The sequence below is a fragment of the Telmatherina bonti genome (assembly GCF_933228915.1).
Source record: "Telmatherina bonti genome assembly, chromosome: 14".
Taxonomy (NCBI): Eukaryota; Metazoa; Chordata; class Actinopteri; order Atheriniformes; family Telmatherinidae; genus Telmatherina; species Telmatherina bonti.
In genome coordinates this window covers 30,560,587-30,584,707 of record NC_136612.1, presented here as the reverse complement: position 1 = coordinate 30,584,707, position 24,121 = coordinate 30,560,587, and the positions used below count along the sequence as shown (strand labels likewise).

Here is a 24,121-nt window from a genome sequence, read left to right as displayed (position 1 = left end):
CAGACATCTCTGGCAGACAGTGAGTTAATCAGGATTAAAGCTAAAAGAAAAGAAAATGACATGTTACAAAGATCTCTCCATAGCCTTGGTTAAATCAGTGACAAGTCTTTACAAAGTTAGTTTTATTATTTTGAAGCACTTCAGGCAACTTAGACAAGAGGTAAAGCATGTCAACAATCCTTCATTCTTCTTAGAGCAGCAGTAAGTCCAACTCACACTTCAAACTATAATCAGCTGCAGAGATTTGGTCTGTCTAGTCAAAGCAACTGGATGATAAGTCAGAGCAAATCCGTCGCATGTTTATTGTTACCCAGAAATAAAAGTCAGTTTGTTTACAAAGGGCTAGTCATCTCTGAAAAAAGGCACCTGTGATGATCAGTTGGTGAGTCAAGGGGAGGGGATTCACCTTATCTCCTGGTCAGAGAGCAAATAGGTGGCAGGAAACCCAAAAACACATGAACTTGTTCCAAGATGTTGTGATAGTTTGTGTTGTGAATGATTATTAACTGTGACACACAAGCATAAAATTGCTTAATTATTAATGAGGCACAGTGAAGACAACAGGAATCTGCTTGTTTCAGCTGAAGGCAGAGCAAGAACCGACACACATTTTCACACACCTGTGGAATGTGGACCAGAAACAGGAGCTGGCTTTAACACTGAACGGTGTGTTTCACTCTGACTAACAAGGGTGAGTGGCACTGACAGTTGCAAAACACAAGAAGAGGAAGATGGGATCTAAAGTAAGAGAATCAAGGAGGACTGTGACGTGCGGGACAAGAAGAGGGCGTCATACTAGAAGCCTTGCCTGATGGGCGTGGTGGTTTCACACTGAGTTTCACCCAGTCCTTCCTGTCACTCAGCAACTTATTTAGAGCTGAGTTCTTGCAGGAATAAGTTGCCCTCGGAGGAAGCTGATTCACAGCATTCGCAGGAACTGTGTCTGACAGACTATATGAGAATATTTTCAGTGGATCCTCTCAGTTTTTAAGGACATCACATGAAGATACTGCTGTCAGCTCAAAGTGGAATATTTCTAAGGGGATAAGAGGATAATAAACCTCAGTGTCTCTGTTATTAATAAACAACCGGACAAACTTGACTTGGCAGGAGTAAGTTCAGACCGAGGAGTTCATTCAAGACAGTGCCTTTTAAACATAACCAGGTTTGTAGATCAACTCTGCTTTTAAAATGTCTATTTTATTTGCTCAAACTGACTAAACTGTCCCAAAGCAGAAGCTTTATTAATGAATAAACCAGGTTTAGTGTAATACTCAACACGCTGCTCTCTATGCAGAGGTTACTACAGTCTAATGTTACTTGAAGGCAACATTTTATTTTTACATTCTCAAAAAGTAAATAATCAAGTTATTCCAGTTTGGCATGTACCATTATTTAATCAAACTAGATATCAGGTAAGTTACATCTGCTTTCAATATCCCATGACAACTTAGTCAAGCAGGAAGATTAGAAATACTAAAGATGCAACCATACAAGTTTTTCAACTTTTTTTAAATGTATTTTTCAGTTAACAGCAAATGTTGATACTGTTACGCCATTGTGTTTCATGAAGGAAACAAGCAGCTTTAAACCTACCAGAAATATTTAAAATATTTTGAGAAACATGTTTCAGCTTGTAGGGGAAGCTGTTAAAAATCTTTGAGCGGGGTTGTTTTGTCCAGCGCTGCAGAAAACTCTCAGTAACTTATGGTTGAGTGAATTTATGACATTTACAAGAAGCACAAAGGCAAAGTGGAAATAAGATTTTCTAAACTCAGGATTCAGTAAAAAGAAGTAGGAAGCGTTCGTCACACTGTTTGTCACAAGGATGAGATCTGAGGTAAATTTCCAGCGCTGAAATTCCCTTTGGTCATGTGTTGAGATTCATACTGAACAAAAAACAACCATAACTCAAGTTCACAGCTTTATTATTAGGAAGACCATAACAGTAATGTTGAAATAAAAAGAAATATGGAACTGATGTGCTAATAATCACACAAAGTCTGTAATTGTAATATGTTATTTTGGTAGTCAGAATATTATGAGATGCACTTAAACCAAAAAAAAAAAACTTCTCTGAGACCATTGGTTTTGTTCTTTGGCTCCTTAAATTAAAGGTAAAATAATTTGTTTAAAGAAATATTTGTCTTCTAACAACAGGTTTTAAACTTCAGTGAGCAAATAAACCAGTGACCTTTTACTTTTCACCATTGACATCCACATGACTAAATACAATCTCCTCATTATGTTTACCTGAACTTGTCCTGTTTTGCAGCTATGTCAACTCTGAGATCTGACAGTGAAGCTGAGACTGTACTAACCATTACACCAGGGGCAGGAGATGAACAAAATGACACTTTCAGCCAAGTGAAGTACCCTGTTGAAAGGACTGCTCCATCCTGCTGCTGCAGTGAGACCCATTACAGGAGACTGGCTCGCTGCAGCATCATCTGCGGGTGCTCCTGCATTGGAATCAAAGCTCTGGAATATTCATTTAAGGTATTTTTTATTTCTTTTCATCCCACGGGTTTTCTGTTGGTTATCAGCCAGAGTGGAACCAGTCCTGGAATTTTACATTAAAAGCAGTTCACCTCTTTATGATGTGGTATAAACTGGATAAATAAAACACAATACTGCAGTTTATATTGGGAAAATAAAGACATTTGGTAAAAATCTGCTGTATTAATGCACCAAATCACAAAAACATTGATTAAAATGAGTTCCACCTCACTTCATGAAAAGAGGTATGGGAGGTACACACGTGTTGACTCACATGTCAACAAGCCAAAATGAAAAACAACCCACTCCCTCTCTCTCTCATGTTACTGTCCAGCTTATCTATTCAATGTTTTTCCAGTCATTTTTTCTTAAAAAGTTCACAGCAGCTGTTTTATTCCCAGTACTTAATAGACACCTGGTCTAAGCAATGATCCAGTCTGCAGGTGATCTAACCAGGCTGAATCTCAGCCTGTGGAACTGAGGCGATCTCAGGGATGTGTCACTCCATGCTGATTACATTCAGTTATTTATCTAATTTCATGGCCATATTTAGTCAGTTACTGCATGCAGTTATTTATAGTAACATTGTCTTAATTATTTATTTCATAACCATATTTGAACTACTATTGGATATTTAAACAAAGCAGGAAGCTACAGGAAGCTTCTGTTTAAACATCAACACAACATAAACCAGCAGACAGACGTAAATCATTTCCCACAAACCCAGTGACATTTTTACATATATTCACCAGCTCCAAATTTTCTGCCTCTGGACTGGACTGGACTGGACTGCAGCTCCAAAGAACTCAAATTAGTCTGTCTCTGTCCTGCAGCACCTGTCCTCCTCTTCTCTTCTTAATGTGGCCTCATTACCTCTGCCACTGTTATAATCAATTCTCAGATGTTTAATGAGGGTCGTGATCTTCACAAACACACCAAACTGTTAGTCTTTGCTATTTCTGTAACTGAAATATCTCCACAATCACTGTATCAGACTGATCACCCAGCAGTGAGGAAACTGCGCCGCTGCAACGCGACGTCTATAGCTGACAGTAGTTCTTACCCATCCTTAAGGTTATATGATGCTGATGTAGAGGTTGTATTTTAGAATTGATCCGCAGATCACTACTAGTTGCTGTATTCAGGTAACTACTTCCTCCCGGCACTGGGTTTTCAGATAGAACTAACTCATGTCGGCATCTTTAAACTAAAAAACAGCTTACAGTCAGAGCTTGAAGAGGAATAGTGTGCACATAGCATGCTTGTGTTTGGCAAGCATGTTAAATCACGTTAGGCATCCACTGGATGCCTCGCCTGTAAAACAAAAAAAAAGGGACTGAGTTGCTTCTAATATATACTTGTGTTCTTATGAACATTCAAAGAGTATTTAATGTAATTATTCCTCCTGTTCAGATTGAGCACAAAAAAAAAAAAATACAAATGTTTTTTTTGTCTAATTCTGAAATTAAGTTTTAATCACAATAAATGGCCATTTAAGGAGTTAAATGTCAGAAAAAAAGTCATTTATGTTCAGCACTCAAGCTAATTATATTATCTAGTCGTTTTATTAATCATGTAAAAATCTGCAGCATTTTATGATATTACTGCATTTGTTTAGTAAGGATTTAAGGTGTGACAGGCGTGATGAAGGAGGGTTAACGCAGAGGATGTCAACTTTCTATGCAAAAGCAAGTGACTTTAAATGTTAATTTAAAACATTTTCTCTCTCTCTCGCTCTCTCTCTCAGGCTGAGAGGACAACAAACCCAGAGTATGCTGCAAAACTCTCCAAGAAATCAAGATATTACAGCATCATCTCCTTCGTCACATTTATTGGCATTCTGTTGTCGGTGCCCATATTAACACTACTCATCTCCTATCTAATCACTTTAAAAAACTGACGAAGCTCAATGCAAAAAAAGTGATCTTATGAAGAGATTGACCGAACAAGACAAAGCTGCTGAGGAAATTACTTCAATTCATGAAAAGACGGCAAGTTACATAAAACCCCAAAAAGCTACACTTTCCCTTTGTTGGCGCAGAGAAAGACGGCTACCCAAGTTTACTTCATAATTACACTTTCTTGTATTATATTAAGGATAAGCAGCCTACAAAGTGGTAATAAAACCATACAAGTTATATATGCTTCCTATAATATTCATTAGATAATATACAAACAAATGGACAATTCTCAATCAAAATGAGTGTATAAAATCCAGCATTAACTTAAGTTTAAAACGTGGCACTACAAGATGGAAATATAGTCCTATTGGAAGGTTTTCAACCCATTTTAACTTCAATGTGCTTTCAAAGATAACGTTAAATTTAAGAGTGAACACTGAGTAATTTCTTCTTGAGGAATATCATAAGTGTGCTGATGACAGAAAACCAAGACGGGGTTGAAAACTTTCCAAATGCACTTTACATAATGTATAAAAGATTACAACAGTTATGCTCCAGTAAGACCCCGGTTCTGTTATGGTTGTTTATATTTAACCCTCATTGTCACTGTACATACTTTTAAATATGTGAAACCCAAATGCACAGTCTGGCATTATGGCAACACATGCATAAAGCTCAACAACTGGATGTCTTACTGGAAACAAAGATGGCATGGCAGTGCTGAACCAGGAAGTTTCAGGTCTGGCTCTTGAGGTGCCAACATTATTTTGATGTTATTGCATTGTTACTATAACTTTATTATTTTTTCAAATGTATACATATGTTGTACTTTTATACATTTACACAGAGTATTTTATAATAAAATGGGTTGTTGTGCTCCAAGTTGCTTAATGCATTTTATACAAAAATGGCATCGATTACAAACATAACACATCTAAACAAATTTTACAGTTAAGGCAACCTCATTTACATTTGGAAAATAAAGTGGGACAAAAAACACACACACACAGACACACAGACACAAAGTTGCAAATGCAACACAAAAATATAAACACCACAAAGCAATCTGCAGAAAACAAAAAGAAAGGAACAAAACAGTGAACACTTTTTGGCAGAAATGCTCCCTGGAGTGCCCCATTTTTTACACTTCATATCACATAAAAACAAAGACCCCCCCACAACCACAAAGTTACAACAAACACAAATAACATATTCATTTATTAGACCCCGCCCTGAGCCGAGTAAACTGATTTATGTTTGGATTGTAGAAATTTCATGGACATAAATGCCACTGTGAAACTGCTCGTAGCAAACGCAAATCTCTTTCTGGCACATTTATGTTTTATTCAGCCGTTAATAGAAAAAAGTAGCTGCCCTTATCAACAACTTTAAATAATGCTGCAAAAACAAAACACTGGTTTTCTTTTAAACACAGGCAGTGCAGCAGAAATCTGATGCAATCTGAAATGTATTTTATGAAAACAAACAGTTATCATATCATCTATAATTCCTCATACAGGCTGTAGATTTCAAACTGGGTAAGTCTGAAATTAAAAAAAAAAACAAACAAAAAAAAAACCTTTATCTGTGTGAGCATCTGTACAAAAGAAGTTTTGATCATATTACCAAACATAAAAAGGCTGAGAAAAGAGACGGACAGCAGAGATTTGGGGTCGGAAACTATTTAGACAGACTTCTGTAAATATAGCTAATTATTTTTAACACTGTGTTTATAACCAGCTTCTATGATACATTACATTTATAGTGCTATGATGTACTGTGACTTAACTCGCAGGCCACAAATGCTAGAAAACAAATCATTAATAATACATTTAGAACCTGCTATCACATCATTCATATACTGACTGACCACACAAAAAGATCCGGCAACCTCACGTTTGATACACAGCCCTATGTGTGAAAAGCCTCATATGACTTGTCCTTCTGATCATGTATCAACCACAAATTCAACTGATCAAGCTTTGCGCAGAGCAGTGAGTCCACATCCTGAATGTTGGAGGACGATTCGTCTTTTGGGAAGCCTCCTCGTCTTGTCCTGGAAGAGGAGTTACCTGCTTTTCCAAGTCCAACGAGAGGTTTCTTTGGTTTTCTTGCTTCACCGACCTCCAAGAACTCCATAAAACGTTTGACACGTTTCTGGCCAAACCAGGACTCGGAACCATTCCTGCGACTTAAAGGCAACTCGAATATGGTTTCCAGCCGGCTTAAATGCAAAAGACAAACACCAATCAGAGATTCCATTACACTTATTAATTACAGATTACATCTCTATGGTTTTTTTTTTTGCATGTTTTGTTTTAATTTACTCAACATATTTACTCAATTCTGTTTTTTGTTATACTTATTTAACGTATAATGTTATTGTATTTTGTTCTTTAATGTTAAGGTGAGATGTCTTATAACCCTATAAGGAGTTTTATCTAACCTGCACAATATGTTTTCTTCTTTTTGTTATTTTTTGCTTACATCTTGCTTACATCAACTGATCTTATTTTGTGCAAATAAAATAAAGAAAGAAAGTCTGTTAAAGTTAATTAAGGGAGGAAAATAGTGGACATACGCTTTTTATCTATCCATGCTTTGTAATGAATGTTATTAAATTATTTTTATTTTTATTTATATATATATATATATATATATATATATATATATATATATATATATATACACAAAAATAAATAAACAACATGTGATGCCACCTTCTGGTCAAACTTAGAGTGACTGAGCAGAGAGTCACAAGTTCCAATATCATCTTTAGGAGCCATAAATAGTGTTTTGGGGTCATTATCACTGCCTGGATGGTTTGTGTTACGTGGTTGCCATGGTGATGTGGGCTGGGGTCACATGGATGTTGTTGGTGTAAGTTTGAACAGTTAAAAAGCGTTGTCAGTCACTGAGGTTTTGCCGGAGAGGAGGGCTGGGTAGCTGTAACTTTTCTTGACCGCCTGGTTCATACAGACGTCACATTAGATTACATACTGTTTGAACTTCATCTTGCCCGGTGCGTCAGGCAGTAAATGTCATTATGTTTACCAATAAGCTAATAAATACATATAACCTATGAGCGTTATTCGAAAGACTGGCAGCGTATCATGCAAATAGACTGAACACAGCTACTATGGAAGTTGCTCCAACATCTTTAAAAAGAAAAAACAGTCCTTGTTCAGCTGATAGTGAAGTAAAGTTGCAGACTTGACATGGCGAGTGGACCTGACATTATTCCACTCTTCAGAAATAAAATGACAAGATTTTACAATGACAGCATACAAGGAAGAGGTTTTTAGCAATTCAAACGCTTAAATTGTTTACAGATGTGCTTGTTTCTGCATGCACTCTCTTCTTTTTTCAAGATCAAAATGACCTACTTTTACTTCCAGCTCTGCAGGTGCATTGCTGTGGATCTAAAGGAGTGGATTGAATCTAGAGTCGGGTAGATGAGCAGCTTAAAAAGGTAAAAGTTGCTTTTAACTTTGACAACTGAGGGAACACGGGATCACGCAGAAAGGCACGCTCCATTCCCAAATTTTTCTACAGTCATAATTTTTAAAGAAAGAAAAATATATCTGGTTTTCTCTCCAGAAATACAGCGCCGTGTCATAAATAAAGCAACTTTTCGCTTCCAAAGTCCAAAGGCGAAAGGTGTTTAATGTAAGTCAAACTATGACTATTTAGTTTCCCTAATAAGCATGAAAAAACGTTACCATTTATATCAGTCATGAGTTTACCTCTCTGGGGGTTTGCAAAAATTCTTATTGGTGTAAATTTCTTCCAAGCTAAACTCCTTCTTTTTCAGCCTGAAAAGAAAGAAAAGAGAACAGTGCTGTAATCAGTCCAGATATTGATTAGAAACTGCTCAATAGACAACACATATAATGAAATCAATTGACATAAATTTGTTTTCAGTGTGACCCGGCCGGATTTGTCCTACTTCCATTCTCTTACTATAATCACACAGATGTCATAACTTTTGTACTTTGTAAGTGACCTATTATTCAGCTGGAGAGATCAAGCTCCACTACTTTTCACCTCAGGATTTATTTAGAGTTCAATGTGAGTTGCTGCTTGGGAAATAATAATAAATTGTTCAAAATACTAACTTCTCTACATCCTTTGCAAAAAATAAGAAAAAAAAACAACTTTCAATCAACTTATTTTCAGTTAACCCTACATTTTTTCCCATATTTCAGCTAATTTTGCTGCAGAAGAAGGAAGTCAAGCTGCAAAAAGCATGCAGTTCATCTGTGGCTATGGTAAAAGAATTAAGAATAGACACGTAGTGAGTACATGCTGGAAATTTCTGTTCTAAATAGAGCACATCATTGCATACGCTAGTAGCCCTCATGGCTGTAGCACATATAAAGTATGAATTATAATAAATCACATTTCACTTGCATTAAAACAATGACTGCCACTTACCAGTTGAAATTTTAACATCACAATTGATGCTTAAAAATCAGGGATTCAACCTCGGTCAATCTCAACAGATGTTTCTATAGTCTTGACTTTTTCCATATATCATGGTATAAACATTTTTTACTGAATTTTCCAATTAATTTGTAAAAAAAAAATCATGTAATGACGACCGTTTCAGCTTCAAATGAACACTTTAAAACAACTCCCATCAAATTGGAAATCCTCTAAAAGTGATTGCCAAAAAAGGCAAATACTCCTGAGATGGTGGGGAACATGTCAAAATGATGGCACTTAAAATGACACAATATGTGCCTCCACATTTACTCTGGATGCTTGTTTAAGTTACATGCCAACTATTTGGCAGCTCGGTACCAAAATTCCTGATTTGTTGAACTGGAGTGAAGTATACACAACTCTGCACACACTGTTGGACTGCTTCCTCTGCTATTGAGTACTGTTTTGCAATTTTTTTTTATATTTCCAAAAAAGGTACACAGACTTGATGCATCCAATGTTTTGGTCTTGGTCCTGTAAGTTCCAGTTTTTACTGAAGCACATGTAGGACATACCTTACGGGTTTGGGAAGACCCATGGGTGTCAGGTTAGTCTGAGGTTTAGGTAAAGTTTTCCGAATTCTAATGGATGACACTTTTCCTCGCTCTTCATGCTTCTGCACAACCTATGATGAAGAATAAGAAAATACAACATTTATATGATATAAACAAACTAGGGGTGGGACTCGATGGAAAAAAAAAAAAAAAATCTAAATAATTACAGGCTTTCATTATTAATTACTCTTGATCAATTACATTTTAACTGCATAACAATATTTGATCCAAAAAGCAACATTCTTTTCATTTAAATGAATTATAGTGGAGGACTAAATAATAGACAGAGACAGACATTAATACTGAAAACTTAACGTTTATATTAATGTCAGGAAAAATACATTTAATTTTAAAATGTTAATGAAATAGAAAATACCCCTGGTTAGGTTAAAAAGTTATTTTACATACTTTAACTAACCAGCTGTTTGCTAATAGTCTACATGTTACAGTACTTGTAACTTTTAAAATGTTTCCATTCACACTCTTCATTAATAAACATTAATATCAGATAATAAACCGGCGAAGGATCAGTCAGTGGCAACTTCAGTCTAGTCATGCTGCAGAGGTGATCACCTCCTGCTCTGACTGCAACTTGATATGAAGATAAATGCTGCATTAGGACCAAGCTTCAAGAAGTTCTCTTGCAAATGCAGCAGCTCACGGAGAGTAAAGATGCGTGATTTCATGTTACTCACCAAAAGTCTCAAAAATTACCAGAAAAGGTCGCTAGACCTATTGATAGTCCCTCTATCTTTAAATAGTCTCACTATAGAGGTCTGAAAAACTGCTAAACATAGCGCCAAAGTTGCTAAGTTAGTAGCAACATCAACATCAGTGTTAATTTTTCTGTCATTATGAGCTCTAACAGATTTACCAAGAAACAAGCCTAGATGTTCTACAAAATGTGAATGACAATAATGTGACAAATAATGTAGGTCCTTTAGTTGTTTCAATTTCAGAAAGACTCCCCACGGAAGACAGGCATCTTCAACTCTACATCAACATGGAGTTGGATTTCACCATTCAGAGATGTTTTACTTCAACTCTTTTTTTTTAAGCTGCCTCATCAAAGCTGATTCAACAGTTTGCATCATACATCCATGAAGATATGTTCTAAATCAGCGATTTTACTTAAGATGAAGCTTTAGTTGACTTGACATTTACTTCAGACAAAATACTTGACAAATTGAGACTAAACTGACAGATTTCATTAAAAAAGCAGATACACGGTTATCAAACTGCTTACGGATTTCAATAGATGCAGAAAAAGAAGATTGCTTACTTTAATTTCAGAATCAGACAAAGCTTTTTCCTCTCTCAACCCAACATCTTCAAACTCATGGCTGGAGGAGCTTGTGTCTTCCCCATCCTCCTCCTCTTCACTCTGCTGTCTCTTCTCAGATTCAGACAGCAAAGGACTCCCACTTTTTAGAAGAATAAAACACATTAATGTCAGAACAGATTAAACACAGATAATCTGGTCTATAAACGCTAATGAGCAACATTAAAAAAAGTGTTACCGGTTACTAGAATCCATGGCAGCATCAGAGTCGGCCCTTGGGATAAAACCAGGAGGATGCCATATGGATGAGCTCATTGGGGATGGTAGGGCAGAGGAGGAGGAGGAGGAGGGAGAGGTAATGTGACATGAAGTACTGGGACTGGCAGTAGGACCTTTGCAGTCAACCTTCTTGGAAAGGAAAGCCAGTGGACTCGACAGAAAGCAAGAGGCAAGAGCTGAGAGGTACATGCTCGGGGAATGCGTATGACTGGGAGACATGTGCTGGACAATGGGATCATATGGAGCAGATCTTCTGGAGGGGTAAATCTCCTTCCGGAGACACAGGGGAGCAATTTCCCTCTCTACTTCCAAACTGCAGACCGTGTGTCGACGAGCCCTTCGAGTAGATTTCTGAGCTGGAGAGGTAAAAAGGCTGTGGTGGTGGTGGTGATGTTGATGATGGTGATGATGATGTGCTGTCCGAGTCCTACTGTGATGTGGTAAATGCATAGAAGTAGTCCATGGTGCCTCATGGGAGGGGAGAGCCAGAATCTCTGGGCAAGAATAGCTGCGTAACAGGCGTCTTGACAAGTCATTTTCTGATGAATGCAAGTGTGATGCAGTCAAATCTGCATCCTCCATAGTGATGGATTTTGTCATCTCTTCACTTTTATTTCCTCTACTATGGAAAACCCTGCAGCGCCTCCTTTGGTTATCTGTTCTCCTACGCTTCGCATTAATTCGTCTTGTGCCAGACCTTCCGCTATAATCACTCATTTGAAAGTCTGGAAGAAATATCTCATCTTTCATAGCAGCCGAACTCTTCTCTTCCTTGTTTGCAATGTTCCTATTAACACTGGGCAAAGGTACACAACAGTCCAAGTTCGGTTGGGATTGTCCCAGTTCAGGTTGGGAATTATATTCAGACGGTATCATTTCAAAATATACAGGATCCACTGAGATTTTTTTCTGGGTTGTTTTCGACCGTCTTTCTTTGGTTGCCAGATGGCGGTTGCTGAAACCTTGATTTGTTTCTTGAGCTGCGCTGGACACTGAGGGCTGGACGCTATTTCTGAGACTGTTTTTGAGTCTCTTGGACAGCTGGCTCTGTCCTCCAGTGAAGTTATCTCCTTTCTGAACATACTCAGAGGTCCTAAGATCTGTGTTCATACGTTCCAAGGTTTCATATGATGAGGTAGACTCCAAAGTGCTGTTCGTTTCTGGCACTAAACTTGGATGGTTTGCTGATTTCCTTTTCAGTGGTTTTTTGTTTGTGTTGCTGCACTTGTTTGTGCAGTGGAGCTGCTTTTTATCAGGACGGACAAGAACTTCACATAAAGACATCTCCTCAGTTTGTTTTGTAGAGGTGATTGCCCCAGCTGTTCCTAGATCCATATCGCTACCATTGTTTACATCAACTTTACCAAAAGCCGTTCCCTTCATTCTCTTGCATGAACTGCTGGTCTTCACTTTGTTGCTGCTCTTCGGGTCGTCTCGTGGTTCGCTACTTTTATTAAGTGAGTAAACCAACACACCATCATGGGAACTTTCAGTTCGCGTGATAACTGCTTTGTCTACTGTATTGATTATCTCTGATCTACCTTTCCTTCTTGCTCTTGTTGACACAGCCCCTCTTGTATCACTTTTTACATTGTCTTCCTCATCTGCAATAGTTTTCATCAATGCAACTCGTTTTCTAGGAGTTCTTGGGCCCCTAATGATGTCACCATCTGAAGCCATGCTCAGTGACAGCTGATTTTTTGGATCATCTGTATGTAATAAATCTCCCTTTCTTCTTCTCTTTACAGAATCTTGAGAATCACAACTCAGTTTTTGCGCTCTCTTGACACGTCCAAAATGTGACACTGGACACATTTCAGAGTTGTGCTGGCTTTCCATCAGCTGTGTATCCAAAGCAGAGGTTTCAACTCTACTGTCACGTTGGTTGTTGCGGATACTTTGTCGAACCAAGAAGCCACTCTCTACGTTACCAGAAACATCCTCAGCATCAGTTTGAAGTCTCATATCACAGTTACTTGACTGAACCGAGTTCCAGTAGCCATTCACCTCTGGGTCAGATGGTTGGGTTTTGTATTCAGACATCAGAAGCTTAGAGTTGCCTTCCTTTAACTGAGATCTATTTCTGATAAGTTTTCTGGGCAATGGTTCCAGCTTGCTTTTCTGGTCTTCCATTGCATTGGATATCTTCAATTTGGACTCATGTGAGGCACTTACTTTGGCAGAGGGCTGCAAGGGGCAGGATGAATTCAGAGAGGACCCAAATGGTTCTGAAACTCCCTCAGAAATAATGAAGGGTAAGGAGCTGTCTGGCAAAGGCACTAAATCAGGTAAGACTTTTTCTTTCTGATTTATACCGCTTTCAACAGCATGATTAGGATGTTGTGTTGACAAATCGTCAAATTCAAGTTTTTTTGAATATTTGTGAACAACAGTTCTTGTATTTCTTGTTTCGCCAGTGTCAGTAAGATCATCTTGATCAGTTTTAGTATCCTGATTACTGTTCGTATTTTTTCCTTCTGGATGGAATATGTTGTCTGGCTCTGACTTTTCCATGTCAGCTGCTCCATCAGCCTGTAGCTCACAGCCAGGGAGTTTCTCTGACTGTTCCATGGACGGTATAGGGCTGCTGGGCCTGAACAGTTTAACTGGAGTCATGACGATCTCAGTGAAACTAGCCATCTTTGACTTCAGTGACTGAAACAATGGGACAATCTTCCATCCCTTTGGGGCAGACGCATTTCCAGTGTTCCCAGCAGATAGTTCTCCACAAGCATCCATGTCAGGTTTTTTCACATCGAGGTTCTGAGTAGTCTTTTCTTCAAATGGTTCAACTACATTATCTCCATTGGCTTTCTTCTCCAGGCTTTTGGGGTCTTTCTGCCTGTTATATCAACAGAAGAGGATAACAAAGTCACTCAGAGGAAAACAAAAAAATCACATGTCAAAAGCCTCAGATTTCAGCTGCTACACCCTGAATTCTGTTTCTTCTTCACTTATTGATGTAAAATATCATAAATTTTATTTTTAAAAACATTATACATTTATTATAACACATATCAAAGTGTTACACAATAACAAAAAACACACAGTGTTAAATAGGACAGTCTCTTTAAATCAGGGGTGTCCAGCTCCGATCCTCAAGGGCCACAATCCTGCAGGTTTTCCATGCATCCTTGCTTCAAAACTAACTCAGACTAACCAATCAATGTGCAAAACTTCATTGGTTTTTGATCCATTCAATAAAAGTCAGGTGTGTTGGAACAGGTATACATCAAAAACCGGCAGGACAGCGGCCCTTGAGGACCAACTTTGGACACTCCTGCTGTAAAACCACTAATAAAAAAGAATAATGTCTCTGCGACACTTTACTATTGACTATATCATGAACATGTAAAAAAAAAGCTGAGAGAAATTGTGCATTATACTTACAGAGTTTGATGCTTTGTAGTAAAACTGACATCATCCTCTTCCTGCAATTAAGTCAAAACAATGTTTATTTGGTTATCACACTTAAAAACTAATACAATTTATATCATTTGCAGAAAAGCAACATTCAATTTTCTATTCATGGAATAAAAAGTAAACTTGTTTTTTGTTTAGTTTAAATTGACAAATTAATGTGCACTAATTATTCATATGAAGTATGTTACATGGGGGAATATGCTCATTTTTGCAAATTCACATAACCCGCTCATTGGAAAGAAAAAAAACATTGCTTTAGTTTCCAATTAACAGAGACAGACATCTTTAAAAGAATTAGTAAATTTTAGTGATTGGTACTCTGCTAATTTTACCTACTCCACCCACGTGGTCATTTGAGTTAATCTCGGAAAAATATAGTGCCAAATGAAATGAAATGTTGTAGGGTTTTGTTGTTTGTTTTTAAATTAAGAGGACAATAAAGATTAATTCTGCTATGTCTGCAGTTTTGTGTGCTTGTAGGTCACATTAAGTCACTTAATTACGTGTTTGTGTCAGATGCAGCAGACCGTGAAGGAGGATTAAAACAATTAACCCTCACACTTCTTTAGCTGTGCAATACAACAGCAAAGCTTCTGCCCACAGACAGCAAGCTGACAGCTTCATGCTAGATAATACCAAGGAGGGGAAAATAGTGTTTTCACTTGCATCACAATTACAGTCACAGAAGGAGAAAGTAATTCAGATGCAGAGGAAGGGATATGTAAATCATGGAAATAAAACCAACCTTTTTCGGTTTCTTATGTTCATTTTTACTTTCATATCTTGGCTGCTTAGACTGTGACATTTGCACCTATAAATCAGAGGATAGAAATTACATAGAAAGACTCATTCTATTCGTGATTTCTAACAAGAAAGGCAAAATAATCTTCATACCATAATTGCATTTCCTCTTTGTCGCTTTGAAGGGGACGGATGTGGTTTGGATGGTTTCTGAATGGCTCGGCTTTCTGTGTAACCCTGCTTTTTTGGGGTCTGTGCCCTGATCCCCTGAATCCGACCACTCCTTCTGTGTCCAGACAGTCCATCCTTCGCAAAGCTGAAAGGGAAAAAAGACATTTTATTAGCGAATATTCTGCAGAGTCTTTGTTTGCTTTTGGTTTATTTGGAAGTACACTGTGGAAAAATAACTTAGCGATGAGCGATGCATCTGTAACAGTCTCAAATTATACTTATCAAAAGAGAACACACTCCTCATTTTACAGTATTAAAATCTTGTTTCAGTTTAGGTGTAAATATCAACATGTACCTGCAGGTTTTAACAAACCCAACAGGTGTTTCCATGATCGCAGGTGAAGCTCTGGTACTGTTTTGTCAGCTCTTAACCAATCCTGGTCCGCTTCCACAGAACACGCTTTAGAACTTTAAAATGAATCCTGGTGAATATTGCTTGCAGTGTGAAAACAAACAGACCATCCGTAGGACACCATCATAGCTAGAGGTGGGAAAATCGAATATCAGGATTTTTTTGCTTCACAATTTTAAAACAGATTTGTTTGTTAAAAACAAAAAAAACAAAAAAAAAAAACAACTTTATAAATTTTTTGTCTTTTTACTTGTCTTCTTGGGCATTTTAGCAGCAGAATGATGGTCTAGCCACTGTGTTGCTTTTTCATATTTCCAATCAAGAAAAATGATGAGCAAAAAAAATGTTTTGTACATTTTTTTCTGTTTTTAATCTACAAAAATCAGCAATATCGAAGAATTGTGGGAATCGCAATTTAAATCAAAACGGCACCCAAAAAATTTGAATTGAATTGGGACAAATGCATATTGTCACAGCCCTAATCATAGCACAATATCCTGAATCGCTTGCTGCCTCTCCTGCTGCTCATACAGGACAGATTCTGGTGAAAAGTGCCATTAGATTTAAACACCAAAGTAAAAACAAAAACCCCCAAGACATGTATAAAATCTATTGTGGCTCTTTTTCTTGTGATGAAAGAGACTGACAAACATTACATAGTTACAACAACTGCTTGGTTGGGGTATTAGTCCTAATCGTGACCGATAACCAACAAGAATGAAGAAAATCAGGCTCCCTGACTGTCCGAGACTAAAAGCACTCAGTCCACTGCAAGAAAACATACACAACGTAAACATACACAACAATAACTGTATGCACTCTTGGCATTACTGTTTTAACTTTGGTGTCCAAACTTTTGGATGTTTTTGCACAATAAGCTGCCTAGTACAAGCAGCAAAAGAGCCAGAGAGTTATCCAACATTATGTCCCACATTGCGTTTTCTTTGGCTCATTGGATAGTCTGGTTGCTCTCAACCGTCCCATCTTGCACTGGACACTTGTGTACTTGTATCTACTCATTACTCCACATGTACAAATAAGCATCTTTCTTAGTTTTTTTTCCCCCCAACTTTCTCAGCAGGTTTTCTTCGTGCCTAGAGTTATGGTGGTTGCTGAGCCCTCTTTCCTGTCCTCTCAACCCCCAACCAGTTGAAGTTGATGGCCACCTTGTACAAGTGTGGTTCTAGTGGCAGCATCTTATTTTGTTGTTTTTATAAAAAAAAAAAAAAAGAAAATTAAAAAATTAAGTTTCTCCTCTCCACTAGAACCTGCTGCCTCACAAATGCTTAAAACAGGACACTAAACTGGAAAAAAAAAGCTAAATCTTTGGTTTTCTCTGCTTCATGAATGCACCGGAAATAACCTGAACTAATGTAGATAAAAATTAGTTTCTTTTAATTGCAATCTCACTGGACTGGATTCTATTTTGATTAAACTGTGTCTTAAAATGTGCACTTATCGAAATTAGTATGCTGAGCTCCAAAAGGATAAAACTACACCCTGAAACTAAACAGAGCCAGCTAATAAGTTTTTGTGTGTGTGTGTGTGTGTGTGTGTGTGTACTATATAAACCCATCAGTCCACTGAAAAGCTACAGAGCAAGAAGGAGAAAATTTTCCAACAAAAAGAAACCAAAAGGTGCCACAACAACTATACCTGGGAGTGATGGAGGAAAGGGGGAGGAGAGGTGGTGGAGGTTCACTGTGGGGAGGTGCACTACAGACAGGGATTGGGGGAATAGCATCTTCATCCATTGGACAAACTATGTGAGGGAGCAAGTCAGAGGGCAAAGTCAACATCTCCTTGCTCTCTCACACGTTCTCTCTCTCTCTCTCCTCTTGTCTGGTTTTCTCTGTAAATAATAATAAAAAATGAGGAAAAAAAACATGCAGGGTACGGCAACAGTACAAAAACACTTAAAAAGCACGTTTGGAGAATGATGAGTTGCACTTACTCTCCTAAAATTATAGGAAATGGAAGCTTAATCTGTAATGAAAAGTAGAAACTATTAGTCTATAAATTGCAAGAAACTAAAAAGTGGTTTTAAAGAGCTTGTTTTATGTGACAAACAAAAAAAGGACAAATTCACACAAACATATATGTATACGTATATCATTTGTATTTTCTTAATGGCTTAACTCATTTTCTCAAGCGTCATGTAATATTAAGTGGTGAAATAAGGAAGTTGTTATGTCCAGGTGTCTGTGGATTAAGGGATGAGTAGCCAATAGCAGAAAAATGCATTTTAATAAAGTAAAATCAGTTCATACATTCATACTTTCGGTCAACCATTAATGCTCGGCTGTTGAAAATTCACAAGAGCTACAGTGAGCAAACGAAAAGTTATCTAGCTTTCATCTAATAATCTTACAAATCGGATAGATACATGATTTTAAATGAACAATTTTAAGTTTTTTCCGTAATTTAGGACAAAATTATGTCTGAGCGTTTTCAACTGGAGAAGGCGGTTCGCTAAAAACTGAGCGGGTCGAGCTGCCGGAGGGAAACAATCTTATTATCAAACTTCTATTACTGAGCTGCCATAATACAATTATATCTACCATTAAATGGATGCTGGGCATCTCAATATAGTTATTTTAGGCTTTAAAATACACCATTTTGGTCGGAGCGACGCTTTGTAACTCAGTCAGCATTGCATGATGCGGCTAACGTCAGTACGTAGCAGTTTCTGCACCAGGCCATGGTCGTAGCCGAGAACTGTCATTTCCCCCCAAATCTTCTACGTTTTTTTTCCATCATATGTGGCTATATTCAAAGTTTCTAGGTTGTTCACACGCGGTAAGGATAGCTAATAATATCCCAAAAACTTACCCGAAAGGCTCAACTGGACCGTGGGAGAGTATTCCTACCCCACCGTAAACAAGACATGCCGGACGGACGGCGCCCTACAGCTACTCGCCGATGTATCCGTTTTTACAAATCCTACAAGCAGACAAGACCGATCAACCAATCACAACGCGAGGCAATTTTCCACCAGGACCGCCCTGTTTAAATCTGACCAATTACAAGGAAGGTATTAGGGTCGCTGGTTGAAGGGAGCCAATAGGACCGCGATGGAAAAATGTAGTCTTCTTTTATGTCCTCGGGTGACCCAGTGTCTTGAAGGGACCCCCTCGCTCTACCCAATTTTAAAAGTTTGATTTATTTTAAAGACCACAGTAGCAAAACGGTGGTATGTGACCTTATGGTTACCGATTTATAGAAAAAAAAAAAAAAAAAAAAAAAAAAACTCAATAGATTTTTTTTTTTAAAAAAAAAAAGCATTTTAAACATAATTAGCTGCAGCAGATCGATTTCAAAGTTCAAAGTGAAAAACAATTACATATAAAATTCAGTGTAATCTGAGAATGAAAATGTTTAATTTAATGGATTTAGTGCTCTAAATTGCCAAATAATTTAATTTGTTCTCCACCACAATCATGGCATTATCCAGATAAGATTGCTGACAATAAATAATTTTACTGTATGACAAAATTAAACTGTGCTAAATATAGATTCCATCTTTTTTTCCATTTTGATGAGGAAGATATTTTTTACCATAAATAAAAAGGCCATATATAGCAGAAACAGCAAATTATTTACAAACCTTTACTATGAATTCTCATCTCAATCTTTAAATGTACTGGATAGTGGGAAATATCAACTTCAGAGAAAAACATATCAGTAAATGCTATTGTTTAAGGAGTTGGGAAGTAATTTCATTCTCAGTACACACACACAATCTCATAACTTTCCACGTAAACTATTTATTTAAAAACAATGTCAGGAAACAAAGGCATAGTTTAAATGATTGAAACCAAAACCCTGACAGTAGAGACTGAGAGATCATTTTTGAGTAAAACATCAATGCTCAATGGTGAACAGGATGGTTATGATTCATTCACTGTTGAAAAGTTTCAGGTATAGAGGTCAAAGTCTATTCTTTTGGAGTTGTAGAACTGGGATCCCTCGTTGTCCACCCTCCTGCAGTAGACACCATCGTTGAAATAGCCCTCATCCACCCAGCCCTGGATAACAGACGGTAACAAGATTAAAGGTCACCACGTTACACTGAGTTTGAGAGTTGAAGTCCAGTAGAAAACTCGATAATCTAATAGAGATAATATGGTTTACTAAATTTGCAAATACAGGAGAAAAACATAGTATCATCGTAACTTTTTTAAAAGAGCTAAAGTTAAACCCATCAGTGTGTGGGCAAAACATAAGATTTCAAAGTAAAAAAAAAAAAAAAAAGAAAAAAAATGTTTTGAATCCAAGCCACAATATGCCAACTGCAAAGATAGTGAACTTATCTTCATCTCCATAAAAATAAGAATCACCTGCATCTGCTGGCTGGTAAAGGGGCCATAGATCTCTGAGTTATCCTTATTTTCCCATTTGTACTCCCACATCACATCATCACTCACTGAAAAGACAAACATGCATTAAACAAATTTTGACGATATTTTGTGATATTCTGAGTAAATCGTATGTGTAACAAAGTAACCTCTTGTTTCCTCTTCATTGTCATCTCCTGTCTTCTCGCCAACCTTCTCATCAAATTTATCAGCAAACATGTCAAGCTCCTCTTCTTCGTCGTCATCATCCCCAGGTTTCTGCTGCACTGCTGGCCGCTTGTCCGTCATGCTCTTCATCTTGTATGCTAGTTTTTCGTAGGTTTGTTGATAGATTTCAAACATCCCAGATCCAACCAGTCTGTCAGCTAATGCTGTGAGCTTGTCCAGCTTTTCTGTATCCCTTTTTGTCTCCTCAGTGGGTACGCTCTCTTCCTTCAGCTTTCCCCTCTTTTGTCCCCTGAGACCTCCTAACCGACGGAGCGCTGTGGCAACTGTTTCTCCTGGTTGCATTAATTCAATAACAGCTTCGGTGAGTTGGTGCTGGGTGTACGATGCCAGTGGGTCCTCTGCAGGCTCCACCTCCTCCTCCTCCTCCTCTTCTTCATCTTCTTCTGCCTGCTGTTCTTCTCTCTGTTTTTCTTCCTCTGCCTCATCCTCATCACCAGTTCTGCGTGTCCGTTTGGCTCCAAGACCTTTCTTCTTTTTTTTCACAGGCTTCTCTTTTATTTTCACCTAATAAAGAAAAGTTTTTGTTGCACATTGTTTAAAAGCCGTTACAACTGATGCATAAGACCCCAAAATAAGCAATTACCCAGTCTATGTTGTCGAGCCAGTTGTCCCTGATCTGTTTTTCCTTTTTAATGAAATAGTTTCCCTCTGAGTCAAAGTGTCCTTCTTGCATCTCCTCTTCCAGGTTGAAAGGGGTGATAGACACTCCTTCGTCAAAATCAATTGTTGCTCCTTCTTGGCCTACAAACAAAATCAAAATTGCATTAAAATAAACACGAGAAACATGTTTAACCAAAGCATAATCTTTTAAATTTGTGGACTTGAATGAAGTAGAGTTCAGGTTTCTTCCTGTAAAAAGAAAATCTAAGTATGTCAGAAATATATATGTATCACCTGAAGAACACTTTATATTTGACATAATAATAAACAATAATTACCTTCCACATCATCACTGGCTAGGATGTCATATTTGTTGCTGTTTTTGTCCTCCCCTTCATCTTCCTCATCACTGTCAAGGGAATGTTTACCCTTGAATCTGGAGCCTGGTCCACTAACAGCCTCACAGCTCTTCTTTAAGGGTGAAAAGAAAGCAAACACAAGACATCACCCAATAAGTATATATATATATATATTCTTTTCCATATGTCTCCTGGAATCTGTCATTGGAAACTTAATTAAAAAATACATCCTCATCCAAAATTACCAAACTACAGCAGCCCATTTGTACATGCAGACATTTCAAAAGTTAGTTAATCAAATAGGTAAAATCTGATTATCAAACAATGTCAGTATGCTACTTCAGAGTCTTAACTAAGCAACACGCTTTTTGGGTTTCTAAGCAGATTATTAATCATGCTTCCAAATTGTGTGACCAAAGACATGTTCTCTTCTGCTGAAACACCGTCTTTTCTGAAGATAAGCCTCACACACCGAGCATGAACTTTTTAAATACTTCCAAATTAAGAGTGTACTTACTAGAGTCTCAATAAATATAATGACATAGTCTATCAGCTAATGTTAGGAAGACTATTTTTATTCATTCTGAATAATATACAACATTTTGTATTTATGGTGCCTTCTAATATAAATTGGGACCAAATAAGGCAACATTTCTGGATCTGGGTTTACGGAATGTCATACACCATACCATGTACATTTTCTTGAAAAAACATTATCCTTAAAATTGCAATCTTAGAGTCACCAAATCCTGCTCATATTCTTTTCACAAAGTCTCACTCTCTCTTGGATGTTGTTTTTTTTCTAATCATTTATTTATTGCAGGCTGCATGATGGTATAGTGGTTAGCACTGTGGCCTCACAGTAATAAGGTTGCTGGTTCGATCCTCGGCTGGGTGAGGCTTGGACAGTGTCCTTTCTGTGTGACAGTTTGCATGTTCGCCCCGTGTATGCATGGGTCCTCTCCGGCTTCCTCCCACCGTCCGAAGACATGCATGTTAGGTTAACTGGTTACTCTAAATTGCCTGTAGGAGTGAGCATGTGTGGCCCTGCGATGGACTGGCGAGCTGTCCAGGCAGGGTGTACCCCATCTTTCGCCCAGAGACTGCTGGGGTAAGCTCCAGCTTTCCTGTGACCCTTCATCAGACTAAGCAGAAAGGATAATGAATAAATAAATTTATTTATTGCTAATTAGCTCACTACTTTGTGTGTTTGTCTTTTTTTGCTTCATTAAATTCTTCTACGTTTTACTCCAACAATATAAGTGATAAAGGAATCAAATTTAAGACTAATATTGCTGAAGACTAATATTATTAAAAGGAAACTTATTTCTCAGTTTCACACTTTGTTTATTAAATCTCATATTAATGACTACAGAAATCATTCTTTTAACACGTATATTTTACACTGCTTTGCATCTGTAGTGAGAAGGTTTTATTTTATTATATCTTTATTCCATAACAGAATTTTGATATGACTAAAAGGATGACATTTGTATAACTGTACTGAGAAATAAGCAAGGATTAACTGCATAAGATACTGAAATTGTCAACCAGGTACACAAATCATTAACACTATCCATGTAAGCGCCAAACTAAGATCAAATATTTTTGCATGCATCCTAATAACTACATTTTAGTGACATTTTTATTTGCAATCAGATTTATTTTAAAGACTTTGAAAGATTTTGACCCCATGCTTAGTTTAAATAAAGTTTTTAACACGTACACAACTTCACTTTGTAAATGAATACGCTGAGACAGTAACATTACCTTTTTACTGAGGCCATCTTCTTCCAGGTCAAACTCTCCGTTACCGTCCTCAAATGTCACTTTTCTTTTTGACATGGTACTACAGGAGGGGCAAAAAGCCAGATATTTATTCCTGCAAAACGACTGCTGGTGAGTTAGGATGACATTAGTGGATCATGTTGCTCACATTAGCTTTGTAGCTAACACATTAGCCAATAACAACAGCACATGCAGAACAAGAATTTGTCACTACTCAAAAATAACTAGAGGCAAGGTCATGCTCAGCACGTAAGCATATTTTCTATCTAACATATCTATGCAGAAAGTTGTTGAACGCATATAAAAGGTGCCAAAAACCTGCTGAAAATAATTCAAGCAACGTTGCTTTTCGTGTCTTGCGCGAAGATTTTCTTCTTCTGTTTGTTTGCTCTTTTTTTCACACTCTGACAACACCGACATGCAGCATCACTGCCCCCTTCTGGTGAGACTGACACACTGGATTTGTTTTCATGCTGTCAACTTTTTTTCAAAGATATTTTCAATAACACTAAAATATTTTGTGTTATATCCAAGCCTAACTGTGAAATCTTTTTTTTTTTTTTTAAATGGAATAAATCTGAATAAAATGAGATTTTTTTAATTGCAATTCTGAGGCTTATGGAAGCCTATTTCCATCACTTGAAATTTAAAAACATCTCACAAACAATCTCATAATTATCAGATCATAAGATTTTTTCATTTCAAGTGGCGGAAATGGGCATCAAAAGAGGCTCAATATCACGAAGAATAATTTCTGAGTTTAATTTTTGGTCCATTCACTGTAACAATAAAAATACTATCATCTAAAGTCTGAGATTACCCTAATAATCTGTACAGTTGCATCCACCAATAAAATTTTTCATTTTTTTTATCTTTAAATAAAAAATTACATAAGATATAAGTGTTTTAGGCATGTTTTGTCTTTTCTTCAACACCTTCAATGTGAAACATTTGAAGATGTTTTTAATCTTTAACCTTAAATCCAGTGCCGGAGTGAGAATGAAAGCTTATATGAACAGCAATGAAAAGATTATTGGT

General features: G+C 37.3%; 2 protein-coding genes across 3 annotated transcripts; both read right to left on the bottom strand.

Annotated features, from left to right (window-relative positions):
* Positions 1 to 4,357: 4,357 nt before the first annotated feature.
* Positions 4,358 to 18,637, bottom strand: prr14 (proline rich 14). 2 transcript variants are annotated; one of them, XM_079252533.1, is made up of 11 exons: positions 18,583 to 18,637; positions 17,705 to 17,736; positions 17,407 to 17,602; positions 15,321 to 15,483; positions 15,172 to 15,237; positions 14,394 to 14,434; positions 10,963 to 13,845; positions 10,725 to 10,866; positions 9,404 to 9,513; positions 8,147 to 8,215; positions 4,358 to 6,624 (listed from the first exon to the last, which is right to left on the bottom strand). In XM_079252533.1, exons 3-11 carry the CDS (start codon positions 17,547 to 17,549, stop codon positions 6,312 to 6,314), a joined length of 3,930 nt encoding a protein of 1,309 aa, XP_079108659.1. In that variant the 5' UTR covers positions 17,550 to 17,602; positions 17,705 to 17,736; positions 18,583 to 18,637; the 3' UTR covers positions 4,358 to 6,311. The 2 variants fall into 2 exon arrangements, with proteins under 2 accessions (XP_079108659.1, XP_079108660.1); XM_079252534.1 differs by lacking the exons at positions 17,407 to 17,602; positions 17,705 to 17,736; positions 18,583 to 18,637 and adding an exon at positions 15,694 to 15,782.
* Positions 18,638 to 19,497: 860 nt separating this feature from the next.
* Positions 19,498 to 23,482, bottom strand: cd2bp2 (CD2 (cytoplasmic tail) binding protein 2). Its single transcript, XM_079252264.1, has 7 exons — positions 23,402 to 23,482; positions 23,066 to 23,144; positions 21,275 to 21,407; positions 20,920 to 21,077; positions 20,258 to 20,840; positions 20,091 to 20,176; positions 19,498 to 19,778 (listed from the first exon to the last, which is right to left on the bottom strand). Exons 2-7 carry the CDS (start codon positions 23,138 to 23,140, stop codon positions 19,668 to 19,670), a joined length of 1,146 nt encoding a protein of 381 aa, XP_079108390.1. The 5' UTR covers positions 23,141 to 23,144; positions 23,402 to 23,482; the 3' UTR covers positions 19,498 to 19,667.
* Positions 23,483 to 24,121: the final 639 nt, after the last annotated feature.

Excerpts from the sequence above, each read along its gene's own strand:
- prr14 (XM_079252533.1), bottom strand. The coding sequence starts at position 17,549 with ATGTTGACTTTGCCCTCTGACTTGCTCCCTCACATAGTTTGTCCAATG. Across the intron at positions 10,867-10,962 it reads GCCATGGATTCTAGTAACCG|TGGGAGTCCTTTGCTGTCTG; the intron begins GTAACACTTTTT and ends TCTTCTAAAAAG. Across the intron at positions 6,625-8,146 it reads TTTTGCAAACCCCCAGAGAG|CCGGCTGGAAACCATATTCG; the intron begins GTAAACTCATGA and ends TTTGCATTTAAG.
- cd2bp2 (XM_079252264.1), bottom strand. The coding sequence starts at position 23,140 with ATGTCAAAAAGAAAAGTGACATTTGAGGACGGTAACGGAGAGTTTGAC. Across the intron at positions 21,078-21,274 it reads AGCCAGTGATGATGTGGAAG|GCCAAGAAGGAGCAACAATT; the intron begins GTAATTATTGTT and ends TTTTGTTTGTAG. Across the intron at positions 20,177-20,257 it reads CAATGAAGAGGAAACAAGAG|TGAGTGATGATGTGATGTGG; the intron begins GTTACTTTGTTA and ends TTGTCTTTTCAG.